We start from the raw sequence: 15,795 nt of genomic DNA on the forward strand, positions 1-15,795 counted from the left end.
TTGCTTAACCAACTGAGCCACCCAGGCGTCCCGAAGTATTGTAGTATTTTAACAACCAACATTGAGTGCTTTGATAAGCATAAGGCAGAGTAAAGGAACTGGAAGGACAGGCCAGGGGCAGAGGAGAAGCATTTTAATATGGTAGCAAGGGAAGCTCCTTCTGAGAAGGTGACTTTTGAACAAAACACCTGAGTGAAGTGAAAGAGGAAACCCCATGAGATCTAGAGGGAGAGAAAACCAGGAAAAAGGAAAAGCAATTATAAGGCCCTGAGGCAAAAATGAGCCAAGTTCAAGAAGGAGCAAGGAGGACAGCAAAGCTAGGTTGAAAAGAGTGAGGAGACTGCCAAATGTCTATGTCCTATAATCTAGGAGATACCCTATCTCTGCTTCAATAACACAGCAGCTGAAAATACTGGTAGGAATAGAGATAAAGTCCACAGCACCCATGAACTTGATCCTTGGCACGCCCTTCCTGTGACCCTGATGGAGCCTGGGACTTAGCTGTACTATGGATTACAGTGGATGCGGGCACACGTATGGCCCTCAAAATAGAAGTTCTGAAAGAATGGAGCTTTCCTGGGTGACGTACCACAGCGTGAGTCCTAGGGAGCCTCAGTGCAAGGCAAGGATTTCCCACCACTGCAGGGGACTCTTGATTCTCCACCTTCCCTGATGGGTTTTGGGAAGTGCGCTGCTATATTCCTTCTGTAGAACTTTCAAACACTGGTAGATGATATGAGGGAATTCAACCACATCACCGGCTTAGCGAAAGGAACCAATATTTCACATTAGATAAAGAAGGCAGAGAACGGAATTCAAGATTGACTACTGAAAATGAAAAGTGGGAAAGCAGTAGAGAAAAGGGGAAATAAGAAAGAGGGAAGTGGAAGGGTTGGGAAGGCTGGAGTAAATTTTACACCCTGACGTTGGTGAGTTATAGCCATATCCAGACAGCCTATTCAACAAAGGAGCTAGGACTGCTTAGAGGGGCGAGAAGAAAATAAAATAGGGTCTCAATTAATTCAAGATGACACAATTGCCTTAGCCTTTGATACTGGATTAAATGATCACATAATTGTGACAGAGAACACAGACGCGGTAGTTTCAAGCAAAACTAAATTGGCGTATTTTTAAAAGCAATATGGCAGCTCTGAGCCTGCCACAGAATTAAAAGGGGAGATGCAAGCCCTCCTGTTGGAGAGCTGGCCTACAGCTGAAAAACATGGTCAGTTCTTTCTTTTTCTTTCTCTGCTGTCTCTGTGCTCTAATTTAGCATGAAATGGTGATTTTTTTTTTCATGAGATGGAAGAGCAGACAGTGGGAAACAGAGTAAGGCTCCCTCAACCCCAAGCTATGGTTAACTCAGTAAGCCCATTCTTCTAATAAAGAAATTCAAATCTAGACACAATAGGTCTCCCCAGATTCTCTTTATGAGACAATTGATGGTTTGGATGGGATAGCCATTCCAATAAAGGCCCAAGATTTCTTGACAAATAAAAATTTTTCCAATGAAGCATAAGATGTTCCAGAATTGTTAAAACAGCTTGATTGTTTGTATCCATTTCTACGTTCAAAACCCATATGGAAAGAATTCAGTGCTAGGAACCAGTACCAAATTTGTTTGGAAGCAAAAGTTGCAGTTTCTTTAATAATATATATGTATATGTATATATATGTGTGTGTGTGTGTGTGTGTGTGTGTGTGCGTGTATATATATAATATCCAAACAATCTAATGTAAAATATATTACCAAATATTTTTATGAATACCCAGCATTTTGTTGAAACTGTCTTTTAATGCTGCAGCGACTGGTACCACTCCAATACTGAATGTGTCGTTAGTGGAGCAAGGGGGGCAGTAGGGAAGGGAGGGAGCCTAGTGGAAATGGAGTAAATGACAGAAAGAATGACCTCAGAGGAGAGGGAGAGCAAAATGTGGGAGGGAGACCTCACAGACGGGAGAGCAAAATGAGAAAAGGAGAAGGGCCGGAAGACTGAAAATGGGAAGAGGGTGATCTTAGTAAGTTTTGCATCTTTCCTGAAAAAAAGGGGGAGGAGAGGTTAAGTAAAAGAAAAACCAGAATTTGCTAAAATGGGAACAAAATAGATACTGAAACACTGAACAAAATGCTCTAGAAGGAGAACAGGAAATCTCTGCCCAGCTGCTCCTAATCTCTGCCGCGGGTACACTCAGCCCCCCTCCCAGGCCGGGGCTGGCATCTGTTTGCAAGTGGACCCTGTGCTCCTCTCCTACAAGCTGTAGCAGAAGGAGTTTTAAATGTTCCTGTACAATCAGTTACCGGCTTGTTATCAGAACTCAGTCTCCCCCAGGCTGTCTGTAGACAGCAGGAATTTCTCGCAGGCAATCAGAGTAATGCAGCGTCTCACAAGCCCCTGACCAACAGAGATGCTAGGGAAGAACCTTAAGGAAAGGTAAACCGGTGCCCGCAACAGGTGCTCTCCTTTAGCAACAGCTCCTCAGCCTCCGTATGCTGTAAGGCGGTCTCCTCAGACCTTAACGGGCTCGGGAGTCACCTTGGCGGTCTTGTTTAAATGCGGGTGCCCGTCAGACGGGCTGGGACAGAAATTGTGCATTGTAACAAGCCCCTGGTCACGCCAGTGCTGCTGGTGTTCAGTTCCAGAGCACACCCCGGTGACCCCTGAGTGAGTCAGGGTGTGTGTGTGTGTGTGTGCGTGTGTGAGAGAGAAAGAGAGAGAAGGGAAAGAATCCAGAAGCACATTCTCTCCTGCAGGTGAGTCAGGGTGTGTGTGTGTGTGTGTGTGTGTGTGTGTGTGTGTGTGAGAGAGAGAGAGAGAGAGAGAGAGAGACAGAGAGACAGAGAGACAGAGAGAGAGACAGAGAAAGAAAGAAGGGAAAGAATCCAGAAGCACATTCTCTCCTGCAGGTACACAGAGAAAAGGCAGGAAGCCGCACAGGTCCTTTGTCCCTTTATTGCTGCACTTTGCTGGACTCCCCAGCACCTGGAGGGACCACAGATTCCCGTGAGCACTCGCAGGCGGGTGGGCTTCTCGCCTGAGCCGGGCCCCGAAGCAAAGCCCACAGTGAGTCCGCAGGGAAGGACGCCAAGCTCAGAGACTCTGGGCACCAAGGCTGGCCCCTCCGACTTTTCCTGCCTTCTCACCCAATCCTACCCCCTCAGAGAAGACAGTAACTGTCTCTGAATCGTGCCGATCTGAACGCCCCGGGCGTGGTGGAAAGCTTGGGTAATCGAGGCAGAAATACTGAGAGGGTGCGAAAAACCAGACTTCAGTCTCGAGGCTAGGGGTTTGACCGATTTCTCCACCCACCGTAAAGATGATCCTGACACAGAAGCTTCCTCGGAGCCCCTTGCGTTTGTGTGGGAGACAGAAGGTGGGGGGTGCTCATAGCCTCTGCTCCAAGGCGAATTAGCCCCTAGAAGGAACTCTGGATGGCCTCGCGGGAAGAGTTTGAATGGGTAGTCCAGTCCCGGCTGGTGTGACTTCATCTTTATCTCCTTTGACAGAAACTGCGTGTTGCGTGAGGCAGTGTGGCTGTCCTCAGAGGTAGCTACCTAAGTTTGCCTACTTCCTGGCTGACAGGGCGCTCCTGCCCGTGCCTCGGGGCCAGGGTGGTGAGGGGCAGTGGGAGGAGTAACCAAGTTTCACTTCCTTGCTGGTTGGAGACTCACAGCCACAGCAGGCTTCTCTCTCAGAGGAGGAGAGAGTGAGGAGCGGTAGGACCCATCTCTCTCTCTCTCTCTTTCTCTCTCTCTCTCTCTCTCACTGCCTCTTCCCGTCGTAGCACCTGGCAGGGGCTCAGCGGACGTGAGGCGCGCGAATGGGCAGAGCAGAATCCCTAGAAGGGAAGATGAGCGCCCAGGATCCTTCAGATCTGTGGAGCACATCAGACGGAGAAGCTGAGCTGCTCCAGGACTTGGGGTAAGAAAGCAGGTCTTCTTTTCACAGTACTGCTCTGGTGAGCGTTGACTCCCAACCGCCACCCAAATGCTCGCTTGGTTGATTTTCTTTAGCACCCTGCCATCTCGGGCTTCGCTGCCTTCCACTTCACTCATCTGTGAAGGCATCCTCCTGCTTGGGGCCAATGGCATTTTAAAAGCATACAGTGTTTTCCCAGGTGTGAAAACATGTTAAGTGGAGAAAAGGGGATGAAAATCAAATGTTGGGCATTCTTCGAGACTAGGGACAGAATCGAGATGTGTGAGTTGATGTTGCTTGGTTTCCTGGATATGGATCTGGTTGATGAATACAAGCGCTGTTCAAACGGCTGGGGCTCTAAGCTATTGACAGTAAGAGGGCTGTCTTGCCAGTAAGATAAGCAGAAAGCCTAGCCTGCTGCACGGGAGAGGGACTTTTTCAAAACGAAAGAATGAGGAAGTGTCTGCACTGTCCCATCTGGGTTTCTCTCTCCTGACACCGTGTTTGCGAGCTCTCTCGTTTGTTCGGTAGGCAGCACTTGGAGCCTTTTAAATACTAACGAGCCAGGAGGAGGATTACATTTCTGCCTCAAGCAGGTTTTAAGGTGAGGTAGGTGGAGTCATCGTAGTCCTGTCTTTAAGAAGGGACCAGATGAGACAACCCATCGGGGTATTTAACAAAAGAAGCAAGTATTACACAAGATAGGTGTAGGGGGTTTCCTAGAGAAACTGGACCTTTACCCTGAAGCACCAGAAATATCCAAACGAGGCTGGCTTTGACACCTGTGCTTCACAAGCTACAAGACCAGCGCCTCTTCATAAACAGGACCATCTCCACAGCAACCCACTGACATAGAAACTGTCATCTCCACCTTACAAAGGAAGAAAATGGCACCAAAGGGGTTGAAAAACTTGCCTGTGACACACATCAACAAATGGCAAAGCTGGGATTTCAACCTGCAAAAGCCTATGTTCTTTGCCAGAGAAAAACTAAAACAGGGATGAAATCTCTGCATTAAGACGGCAGAGATTGTAGCTTTCGGTGTCATATTACTGTAAAAGTTCTCAATAAAGTCCTGTCTTCAGATTTTAAAATGGAGGTGTCAGAATTGAACTCCACTTTCACAAGGTAAACCAGAAATAACAGCTAGAATTTTCTATAAAGTCAACTCCCCTTACTGGGAATTCAGAGTTCTAGGATACCACCGTTCTTCTAGGTTGAATCTCCAAACAGAGAGGGTAAAATGCCCCTGAGCATCCAAATGGGTGTCACGGAGTCCAGGCTAGACCCTTGGGCTCTCACTTACAGCCTTATTAAATTATTAAAGTATAATTCTTTACATGCTTCATTATCAATATTCCCAGCCCATGATCAGCAGGAAGCTCCAAAGGAGAAGAGAAACAAAGGAGGTATTCAATTCTGGTTCTTTAATTAAACCATCCTGAGCCCACATTCTATGCTTGAGTGACGTTGTCACCTCCTTGGATGACAAGGATGAGCTAGATGATGTCTCTTCTCTCCACCATATGCCTGTAACAGGAAGCAACTATGGGTAAAACCCACAAGGAAAACAGAATTGTGCCTTCCCTCCGTGGTCAAAGAATGGACGTCCAGTACAACCCAGAAACACCCAAAACAGGTGCATTTATGTCCAGACTTCTGTATTTCAGAAGGCTGAGAAATTTACTAAACATTTGGGGATGGTTTCCATAACAACAGACAAGCTACAGTGATCTGGAAAAATTGCTCTACGATGCAGGTTCTCAACCTTAGCTGTACACTGGTGTCACACAGAGTTTTAAAAAATTCCTGTCCAGGCCACATGCCAGACAAATGACATTAGTATCTTGGGAGTGAGTGTTTTCTTGTTACACTCCCCAAGTGATTCTGGGGAGAGACCAAGGTTGGGAGTCACTGCATAGAATATAAATCCATCAGAAGTGCTGAGAAAAATGTGGCTTTGTTTTTCATTTATTCGGTATGTCCCTGAATCTTAAAGCCATTAATAAATGTTGACATTTTGTTTGTTGGTTTGGAGGCAGTTTACTTAACAATTTTATTGAGGTGTACTTTATAGATAAAACTCACTCATTTCAAGTGTACAAATCCACAATTTCTAGTGACTTTTAAAGAGTGGTTCAGACATCACCATAAATCAATTTTAGAACATTTTCATCCCCCCGATAAGAACCTTCAGTTCAGCATAGTTTTTTTAAGGATACTCAATGGGGTGCTGATAAACCACTTGGACGAGGGGTGATTTCTAGAGTCTGCTTATTCCCTTGGTATAAATACCTCTACCATGGGCAATTTCAAGCTGCGAAAGGTTTAACAACCTACCTGTAAAATAACTGAAATTTAATAATGGACTTGAGCAAGTATTAGTTGCCCCGTCAGGACATTGCTGACATACCTTTTGCAGGTGATAATATCTGAGAGAACTTGAAAATGGCCAGTTGCCCCTGGCAGAATTCTGAACATAAATGAAACTTTTTCTTTGAAAATTTGTCACTGGTTAGGTACTATTGGTACCAAAACTTCAGCTTAATTCAGTTTTTAAAAAGCACCATAAAGGGCGCCTGGGTGGCTCAGTTGGTTAAGCAACTGCCTTTGGCTCAGGTCGTGATCCCAGGGTCCTGGGATCGAGTCCCGCATCGGGCTCCCTGCTCGGCGGGGAGTCTGCTTCTCCCTCTGCCCCTCCCCCCTCTCATGCTCTCTCTCTCATTCTCTCTCTCAAATAAATAAATAAAATCTTTAAAAAAAAATAAATAAATAAAATAAAAAGCGCCATAAAAACAAAATGATTTCATGTAATTGATAAATAATAGGTGGCTGGTTTTAATGACTTAATTTTAAAATTATTTTAAATATATTACTTGAGTTGTTAGGTAGATTCTGATGTTTGTATTTTGGGTAGATATAAACAGATAATGTGGTGGTTAGAGAGATATCATACATCCTTGTTCTTTGGTCCCTATTTTTATTCTGGCTTGGGAATATGTAAGGTTTTGAAAATTAAAACCTGAGCTGTAGCAAATTAATCCATCACTTGCTTTTCTAGGACACACATGGCTTACTCAGAGCATCAGTTTATCCTTTTCTAAAGTACCTAAATCAAGCAACTCAGATGCATTTCTGAGTCTCATTTATAAAGCCTCAATCTTAAAACACTTATTTTCTGGGGTGCCTGGGTGGCTCAGTAGGTTAAGCATCTGCCTTTGGCTGAGGTCATGATCCCAGGGTCCTGGGATCGAGCCCCACCTTGGGCTCCCTGCTCAGCAGAGAGTCTGCCTCTCTCTCCCCCTCTGTCCCTCCCCATACTCACGCTGGGGGGGGGGGGGATGCACGAGCACTCTCTCTCTCTCTCTCTCTTAAGTAAATAAATAAAAATCTTTTTTAAAAATTAAAAAAATAAAAACATTTATTTTCTTTAATCCTAAATGTATTAATGTGTCCAAAGCAAAGGAGAACTAAAACCATCTGTGATTGTTGCTCAGCTTCACTTAAACTTTGGTGGGATGGGACTGGGGGTGGAGGTGGACTGTGGGGAAGAACGGAGGGGCAAAGAGTGTGGAGACCGGTCAGTGATAAGGAAGAGGTGGGCTGGGAACAGTCAGGCTGTTTGTTGCTTTCAAAATGAAGCAATGGGGAAATGAAACAAGTAGTGAATGCTAGACAGGTCACCTAAATAAAAAACTAGTTCTAAAACTGCTAGTTAGTTGATAATTTAAAGTTCCAGCCATTCTTTGATTATAACAAAGGCCTACAAGACAGTGTAATAACTAAATAACTAACTAACTAACTAACTAGTGAGTTGATAATTTAAAGTTCCAGCCATTCTTTGATTATAACAAAAGTTCCTACAAGACAGTGTAATAATTAATAACTAACTAAATAAATAAATAAAGTCTCTAATTTCTCTATCCTGTACATATAAGAGAAGGTTAGAATAGATCAGGGGTCAGCAAGCTTTTTTTGTAATATACCAGATAATAAATTTTCCAGGCTTTGCAGGCTTTATGATTTCGGCCACAAGTACTCACATCTGCCACTGACATGCAAAAACAGCCATAGATAACACAGAAGTAAATGACCATGACAGTGGGTTCAGACAAAATGTTATTTGTGGACACTGAAATTTGAATTTCGTATTATTTTCATGAGTCACAAAATATTCTATTTGTTTCCCTAGCCATTTAAAAATATAAAACCATTCTTGTTTCTTAGTCTATACAAAAACTTGTACCCTGGATGGAAATACAAAGACTTGTACCCTGGCAGGAGTTGGCCCTCAGGTGGTGGTTTGCTGACTCAGGGAACAGATGATCATAAGCAAAATGAGTCCTCATTATGAGAGTCTTCAGCAGCTCCGGTCTTCGGAAGGTACTGGCATTCCAACTTCATACACAAGGAGACTCACTAGCAGAAAGATCAGGTTGCCCGAAGTCCCAGAGAATCTGTTGTGATAATTCACTATTTACTGACCACATACTATGTGCTAGCACCATGCCATTTACGCCCATTATGTCACGAAGCTTTCCCAGTACTTTCAATGTGGTATGATTACACCCATTTCATAGAGACAGAGAGTGAGTTCAGATAAGTTCGGTGAACCGTGCAGCTCACTCATAGTGGTGCAGCTGAGGGACACGCCTACGAGCCTACCCCAAAGCTGATGCTCTTCCCACTGACTGAAGAAGCTATATGTTCTAATAATGGCAACTAGTAATTATTGGATGTCACTATGTGCCAGGCACTATTTTAAGCCCTTTGCATGTATCATTTATTAAATTCACACATCACTGTGAGATAGATACTATTAGTGAATCATCTCCATTTATAAATGAGAAAAGTGGGCGCCTGGGTGGCTCAGTCGGTTAAGCGTCTGCCTTCGGCTCAGGTCATGATCCTAGGATCCTGGGATCGAGTCCCACATCAGGCTTCTTGATCAGCGGGGAGCCTGCTTCTCCCTCTCCCTCTGCCTGCCGCTCCCCCTGCTGTGCTCTCTTTCTCTGGGGCCCACATGCCTATCCACTAATGCAACGTGCTAATTCTCATCACACTTGTCTTTTATTATATTAGCACTATTTGTTAGTACTAGTATGAACTTAGAGACAAAAAGAAAGTTTTGTGATTACTACAACCAAGAAATGTTATTTTAAAGACATTATTCTTTCATGTTCTTCACATAATATGCATGCTCATGCACACAAAGCCAGGCCAATACCCTAATTAATCAAAACTTTATTGAATTTTTTGTAGATTCCATTTTTCAGAGCTAGACAAACAGAATAGGCTAAGAAAAGTGTAGTAAGGTCAAAGTTTTGCTTTTGTTTTGTTTGTTTGTTTGTTTGTAGAGAGAAAGAGTGAGCGGGTGGGGAGGGGCAGAGGGAGAGGGAGAGGGAGAATCCTAAGCAGGCTCCACGCCCAGCACGGAGCCTGATGGGGGCTCCATCTCACAACCGTGAGATCACGAACTGAGCTGAAATCAAGAGTTGGAGGCTCAAACGACTGAGCCACCCAGGTGCCCCTAAAGTCAACGTTTTAAAGGAATCTGTTTACAGAGCTATGATACCAAGTAGAGCAATAAAGCTTGTTCCTCTTCTTTGCACAACTCTATAATCTTGGATTCTAAAAATGGAAGGTGATTCTCCTGTGGCTGTATGAGAGTATGTAACTGGTGTACAGTTCAACCTCTCCTTGACTCAAATGAATTTCCTCTTCGGTTGTTGTGTTTTCTGTTCCTCTATGGGTGATGGTGACTTCCTTCTACTTACATGTGGAAATCTGTCCACAAACGTTCTCCACGTAGAATGGGGTCACTTTGTTTCATTCATTCACTCTTCCATTCATTCACAGATCCAGCCATTGAATGATGACAAGGCAGTGTGGGGACACTGAAATGAAGAAGAAATGGCTGTCCCCTCAAAGAGTTTATGGCGCAGAGGACAGAGAATGCACACACACACGTGTAGTTAGAATGCAGGGTGGAGGGGCTGAGGGCCATGAGTATGTCTAGACAAAGCGCACAGCATAGGGCAGCAAGGAAGGAGATCACTGGTTGTGGACGATAAGGCTTTGGAACTGATAGGTATTTGTCAGTTGACGTCAGAAAAGATGACATTTGCTAAAGAGAAAATGGCATGAGTAAAGGGGTAAAAGTGGCAAAACACAGGAGCATTCAGAAAATCAAAGAAGCCCATATGACTCAGAGCCTCTCATCCCAGGGACCCAGTGGTTGGTTCTGGGCTCTACCTCTCAGAGATCCCACCGACAGCCTCATTGTCTGAGAAACATCCTCCTGCCTTTCCTCTTCTAGTTTCTAGTGTCCTAGCCATAGCCTTAGCCTTTAAAAAAAAAGCCTGCATTAATTTCTTGTTTCTTCCAACTCCCCTAGAGGATAAATTCCTATTCTGAGCCCACAGGCTTCTGGCTCCTTCTCCCTGATAGGGACCTGTCTAAAAGCAGCACAATCCACCTGGTGGACTCCTTAACTGTGTTGCTTCCTCACCTCCCGAGTCTCTGTAGTCATATGTTCTCCCTGACCACCTGCCCACTAGAGCCTGCCCCCATTATCTGTTTTCAGACCTTTTTGTTTAAAAATATTGATAACTTCAGGGGCGCCTGGGTGGCTCAGTTGGTTAAGCATCAGACTCTTGATTTCGGCTCAGGTCATGATCTCAGGGTCGTGGGATCAAGCCCCACGTCAGGCTCTGCACTCAGTGAGGAGTCTGCTTGTCCCTTTTCCTCTGCCTTCCACCCCCCTACCACCCCGCTCTCGTGCTCTCAAATAAATAAATAAAATCTTTTTAAAAAATCTATAACTTTAAAAACATAAGAGCAATAAGTTAATTTGTTTTGACAGAAATATGGTTAAGTAAGAGAATGTCACTTTTTTGAGACACATGCTAAACTACTTAAAGTGTCATGATATCTATAATTAACTTTTAAAATGTCCTGTAAAAATATATAAAGAATATATGGCAAAAGTTTGAAAATTATTCTACCTAAAATATGGGTATTATTTAAATATGCGTATTACTTTTTCTATTATTTATGCTTTCTGAAGTTATTCACAGTAAACAGTTAAAAATAATAATCATATGTATTAATTATTGAAAATTTGGGAAATAAAAGCACCCAAAAAGCCAGCCATGTACAACCACCCAGAATGACATATTGTTCAACTTGTCTCCAGTCTTTTATTTTTTATTTATTTTTAAAGATTTTATTTATTTATTTGAGAGAGAGAGAGCATGAGAGGGGGGAGGATCAGAAGGAGAAGCAGACTCCCTGCTGAGCAGGGAGCCCAATGCGGGACTCGATCCTGGGACCCCAGGATCATGACCTGAGCCAAAGGTAGTTGCTTAACCAACTGAGCCACCCAGGCACCCGTCTCCAGTCTTTTAAAAATATTTTTCTGTAAACACACACACACATACACACACACACACACTCAGATTGAATTGTGGCCATACCATGTATATAATTTTTCTCTTGCTTTCTGGTAGGATATTTTTCCATCATCTACTTTTTAGTCTGTGTCAAAGCATGTTCTGGGTCTGTGTTTTCCCCAGGTCAGCCTGTTTCCCTCTATTAAAGTTTAGATATTTAGGTTGGTCCAAATTCCAGAAGGCTTTACATAGATTAAGAGTTTGGACCTTGGTCAAACTCCATTTGATGATATGGACTTATTGAATGCTTATAGGAATGTGGAATTACATGGTCATCATGTTTTGTTTTTAGATTAATCTGGTAGATTAATCTGGTAGTTGAGCATGATAGGTAGCAACGGGACCAGAGCCAAAAAAGCTAATTAGTCAGGGACTTTACAGATTGGAGAATAAGGAACTCGAGTGATGACCTGGGAGTAGGAAGAAAGGCACAGAGGTGGAAACCAGTCATTCCACTTTGCGAAGCACAGTTAGCGATTCACATCCAAATAAGAAGGAGTTCTGCTTTTGTATGGTTTTTCAAAATAACGGTCAAAGGAATTTTGGAGACCTTAATGTCACAAGGGTCTTTTAATTCATCCTTTGTTTACTTTACCACTATACATTTCTAGAGTTGTCCAGGGTTCATCGTTTTGCTTGTGGGGTTCTGACTCACCACCAGTAGAGTCTATGTTTTGGGTTTGATTCTCCAGATAATAGAACCATTTTGCAAATGTCAACCCTAAAGCACGAAGAGGTTTGTCCACTTGCTCTAAGTTGAGCATAGTAAACTCCTTTTCATGGCGAGCTCCTTAGGGGCAGGAATGTAGCTTCTTCATCTTTGTCTGCTCTACCCCAGCCCATCACTTGGCAAAGAGCAGCTATCTGAAGGTTTGAATTGCCCCAAGTTGAGTCAAAGGCAAGACCAGAATTTAAGGTTCTTGACTTCAGCCCTCTACCACACCAACCCTGATGACATATTTGCATTTATTACCCTCAGACTCACTCTGTCCCCTTATGCCCAAAAGTTTTTACTGGTGGGATAAATCAACACTGGTGAGAGGCCTCATCTGAACCACGCAACCCAGAGGAGATAACTAATAAAAGGATCTGTCTGTATTTTTTTCATCCTCCAAAGTTTGGGGCTCTTTCCCCTAGCTGCAGCTTGCTGAAGGTGGCCCTCTCTGTCTCCTGTAGCAGCCTGAAATGGTAGCTGGCCAGCAGTGACTACAGCCCAAGGAAAATGACCTGGGAGCAGCATTTTATGCAGTATAGATGACAAGAGTAATGAGAACAAGTGCAGAGTCAAGCTTGATTCCACTCGGGGATAAGCCCTCCTGAGAAAATCTCTGGTGTAGGTCTCTGCCCAGCCATTCCAGGCCCCTTCAAGTTCTTATCCATGAAATAGTTTCACCAGTCTGTCTCTGAGCTTTGGCTCCTGGTCCAAATCCAACAGTCACTAAGCCCCAACCCCTGGGGGACCAATAATGCTCTTGTAGTCTTGAGACCATTCCTGCCCCATGGTGGCTGACCTGGGGACCGGACTGAAGGACCTGTGCTGGAATGATATGCAAGTTGCCCCCCTTCCCCCCACCCCAGTCCATGGCATGGCCCCTCTGGTCTCTGCAAGTCCTTGTCTGCATGTCCTGGTGTGTCAACCCACCTACGAGTCAGGCTCTGCAGGTCTCTATGTGTCTGTGTCCTTCTCTCTTTGGTTTCTCTGCTTCAGTCTCCTCTATACCCTGGGTCCCTCTGTTTCGTGTGCCCTAAGCCACTGCCCTGTGTGCTTCTGCTATCTGGGTGAGCCACTGTCCCTTTCTAACTGGCTCTGAGTTTTGCAGCTCTGTCTTCTGTCTCTCTGTCCACAGCTCTTCCTTTTTGTGTCTCTGACTCTTTGTGCCCATGTATGTCTCTAAAGATCTGAGTCTCTGCCTCTGTCTCTGTGTGTCTTCCATCTCTCAGAATTGCTTGCCTCGTTCCTCAGACTCTTTCGAGAACAGGTTTGCCCTGATCTCCAACTCCCACAGAATTCTCTGCGGTTCCTTTCCACCCTGTTTTCCTTTAGCTGAGCCTTGACTCCCCCCCAAAAAAACCAACAAACCTTGGGGCCCACCCTCAGTTCCTCGTTTGACCAGCTAGCCAGAACCCTGCCTCTGTCATCACTCAGGTATGTTTCCTAATGCCTGGGGCAGCTGGCCTCACCATTTAGCTCTGCTGTTACCACATGTAAATGTGGGCATTCAGAATGGCAATATGAAAAGCCACAGACCAGTGGGTTCCATGACAGAAACCTCCTTATTGGAAGGACTGTGATGAGCTGATCTTCTGCCTAACCTCAGCAACACACTTAACGCCTTTCTTAGGCCTCATTTGAATGTTCAAAAACTTTGCAAGACCTGTTTGGTTCGCCCCGCTTGGACAGGGTCCATTGCTATGATCAATGCAAAAATAAGCTCACATCTGTGAATAGGAGACTTCATGTATTTATGTGGACAACACTGTCTTAGCCTAGATATTGTCATGACTTTAGTATAATATAAATTGCAGCACTGATAGCTCTTGAGCTGACAAGGTTTTTCCTTATCCTAAACCCATGATTTCTGATGGCATAGAGGGCCAAGAGCTTTATTTTTCACAAAAAATCATTTAGCACCAACCATATGACCAAATGAATGTGAAGGAAATCAGCAGCCAAACAAGCCTGCAGAACGAGTCAAGTGCTAAGGACAGATTAACCCAAGTTAAGATTGCTTGGAGTAAGCCTGCCCTATCATTTCATCTTATGTTCTGTCACCATTGTGTTCAGAAGGATTCTGAGGCCAAGTATATAGCCTTGGCAAGAAAGAAAACAGATCAATTAGTGATATTATCCATGGCCTTTAAAAAGGGGAGTGGCGTCATCTGTTAGCATTTGCTATCTTTGGTCTAGAGGGTAGAGAGAGTGTGTCCGTGTCATTCAAAAGTGAGAACAATTTTGAAAATGAAGAAAAAAGAGAAAATTCTCGAAAGAGGGTTTTTATTGGCTGTTCAACTCCAAGGACTTTTAGCTACTGTCACACAATCAGGAGTCTCTGTTCTTGCTTTAGATTGAAATCTGTGTTTTCTTTATAACCCTGATGGGACCGAATGTAGGTTCTGTGTCACTTCTCTTTGCCAGGAAGGGGAAGAAAAAGTCATTAAATATATGCATAATCTGTAGATGTGGGTTACTAAGAAATTTTTCACCAAGAAATATATAGTCTAAATGGGTGCGTGGCTCATGTTTTAACGTGCAAGATCACTTCCTGTGTCCACTTGTTCTTCCAGTGTTATTTTGCGTTACTCCTCAGTTTAAAGCCTCTGTTTCAACTAAGCATTCTGTTCCCTATATAAGCCATGCATGTGTTAACCACAGTGCCTTTGCTTATGCCGTTTCTCCCATTGAAATGACCTTTTCTCTCACTACTTAATGAAACCTATATTTATTCTTGAAGCTCCAATTCATGATCTTCCTCCTCCATGCTTTCCCTGATATGCTAGCCCCCTGGAAGCTCCCCGTCCTATACCATTTACTGTCCATATTACTAACATTGCAGCTATTGGGGAAATTTCTGACCATGTTAGCCTGCAAATCCTTCTCTTTTCCTCCCCATTGGTACTTTAAAGCCACTTAGTACTTTCTTTGTCCTCTGTGTACTCTTCTTTAGATGAGACACACTGTGAATTCAAACCATCAAAGTTACTGAAACAAATTAAAGTTTTTAGGTCCAACAGTCCTTGACCTCTGTGCTTCTGAAACTCTAAACTGCATTAGCAATCGTATGGGACTCTTAATAAATACAAATTACAGTTCAACAGGTGTAGGCGGCCTGAGAATGTACATTTCTAACAAGATTGCCGGGCACTGAGTTGCATTGTTTTTCAAACATCAGGTGCATCTCATTAGTGTCCATAAAGTCAGTTTAGAGAGTCACAATCAATGTTTGTCAAAAATAAGTGGAGAAAAGAAAATAGTAAATAGTAAGTATCCCGTGGAAGAGTAGTGTTGTTGTTTCCTATAATACTCTGGGGTGTGTGTATGTGTGTGTGTGTGTGTGTGTGTATGCCTATAATATATGTGTGTGTGTGTTTGTGTAGAGAGAGAGAGATAAAAATGTATTTTATACTGTGAGCTGATTGAAAAAGTTTGAAAGCCTCTCCTTTAAAGGATAGAGCAAAATGAAATATCAATTTATATCAGTGGATTAAGTTAAGACAATAAAACCCAATGGGATAAAAACTTGAAGACTCCAATATGCCGGAGCAATTTCCCAGAAGGTTCTAGCACAAAGGGGCACTGCACTGGAATGGGAGAAGGGGCTGACTTGAGGACCAGCCTGCTGGATCTAGCTGGTCTGCCTTTCTCTGTGGTTGAGCTGGCTTCCTGTACCTAACTGAGAGGCAACGATGAAAATTCTTTAGTGTGT

The 15,795-nt window shown here is 43.7% G+C and overlaps 1 protein-coding gene across 1 annotated transcript in view; it reads left to right on the forward strand.

The window, feature by feature from the left end:
- The first annotated feature begins 3,711 nt into the window (after positions 1–3,711).
- Positions 3,712–15,795, forward strand: part of DAPP1 (dual adaptor of phosphotyrosine and 3-phosphoinositides 1) — a 49,054-nt gene continuing 36,970 nt past the window's right edge. The window contains exon 1 of the mRNA XM_032400891.1: positions 3,712–3,920. Coding sequence (XP_032256782.1) covers positions 3,820–3,920 — 101 coding nt within the window. The 5' untranslated portion in view covers positions 3,712–3,819. The remainder of the gene's footprint in view (positions 3,921–15,795) is intronic.

This window comes from Phoca vitulina, unplaced genomic scaffold (assembly GCF_004348235.1).
Source record: "Phoca vitulina isolate PV1807 unplaced genomic scaffold, GSC_HSeal_1.0 scaffold3, whole genome shotgun sequence".
Classification (NCBI taxonomy): domain Eukaryota; kingdom Metazoa; phylum Chordata; class Mammalia; order Carnivora; family Phocidae; genus Phoca; species Phoca vitulina.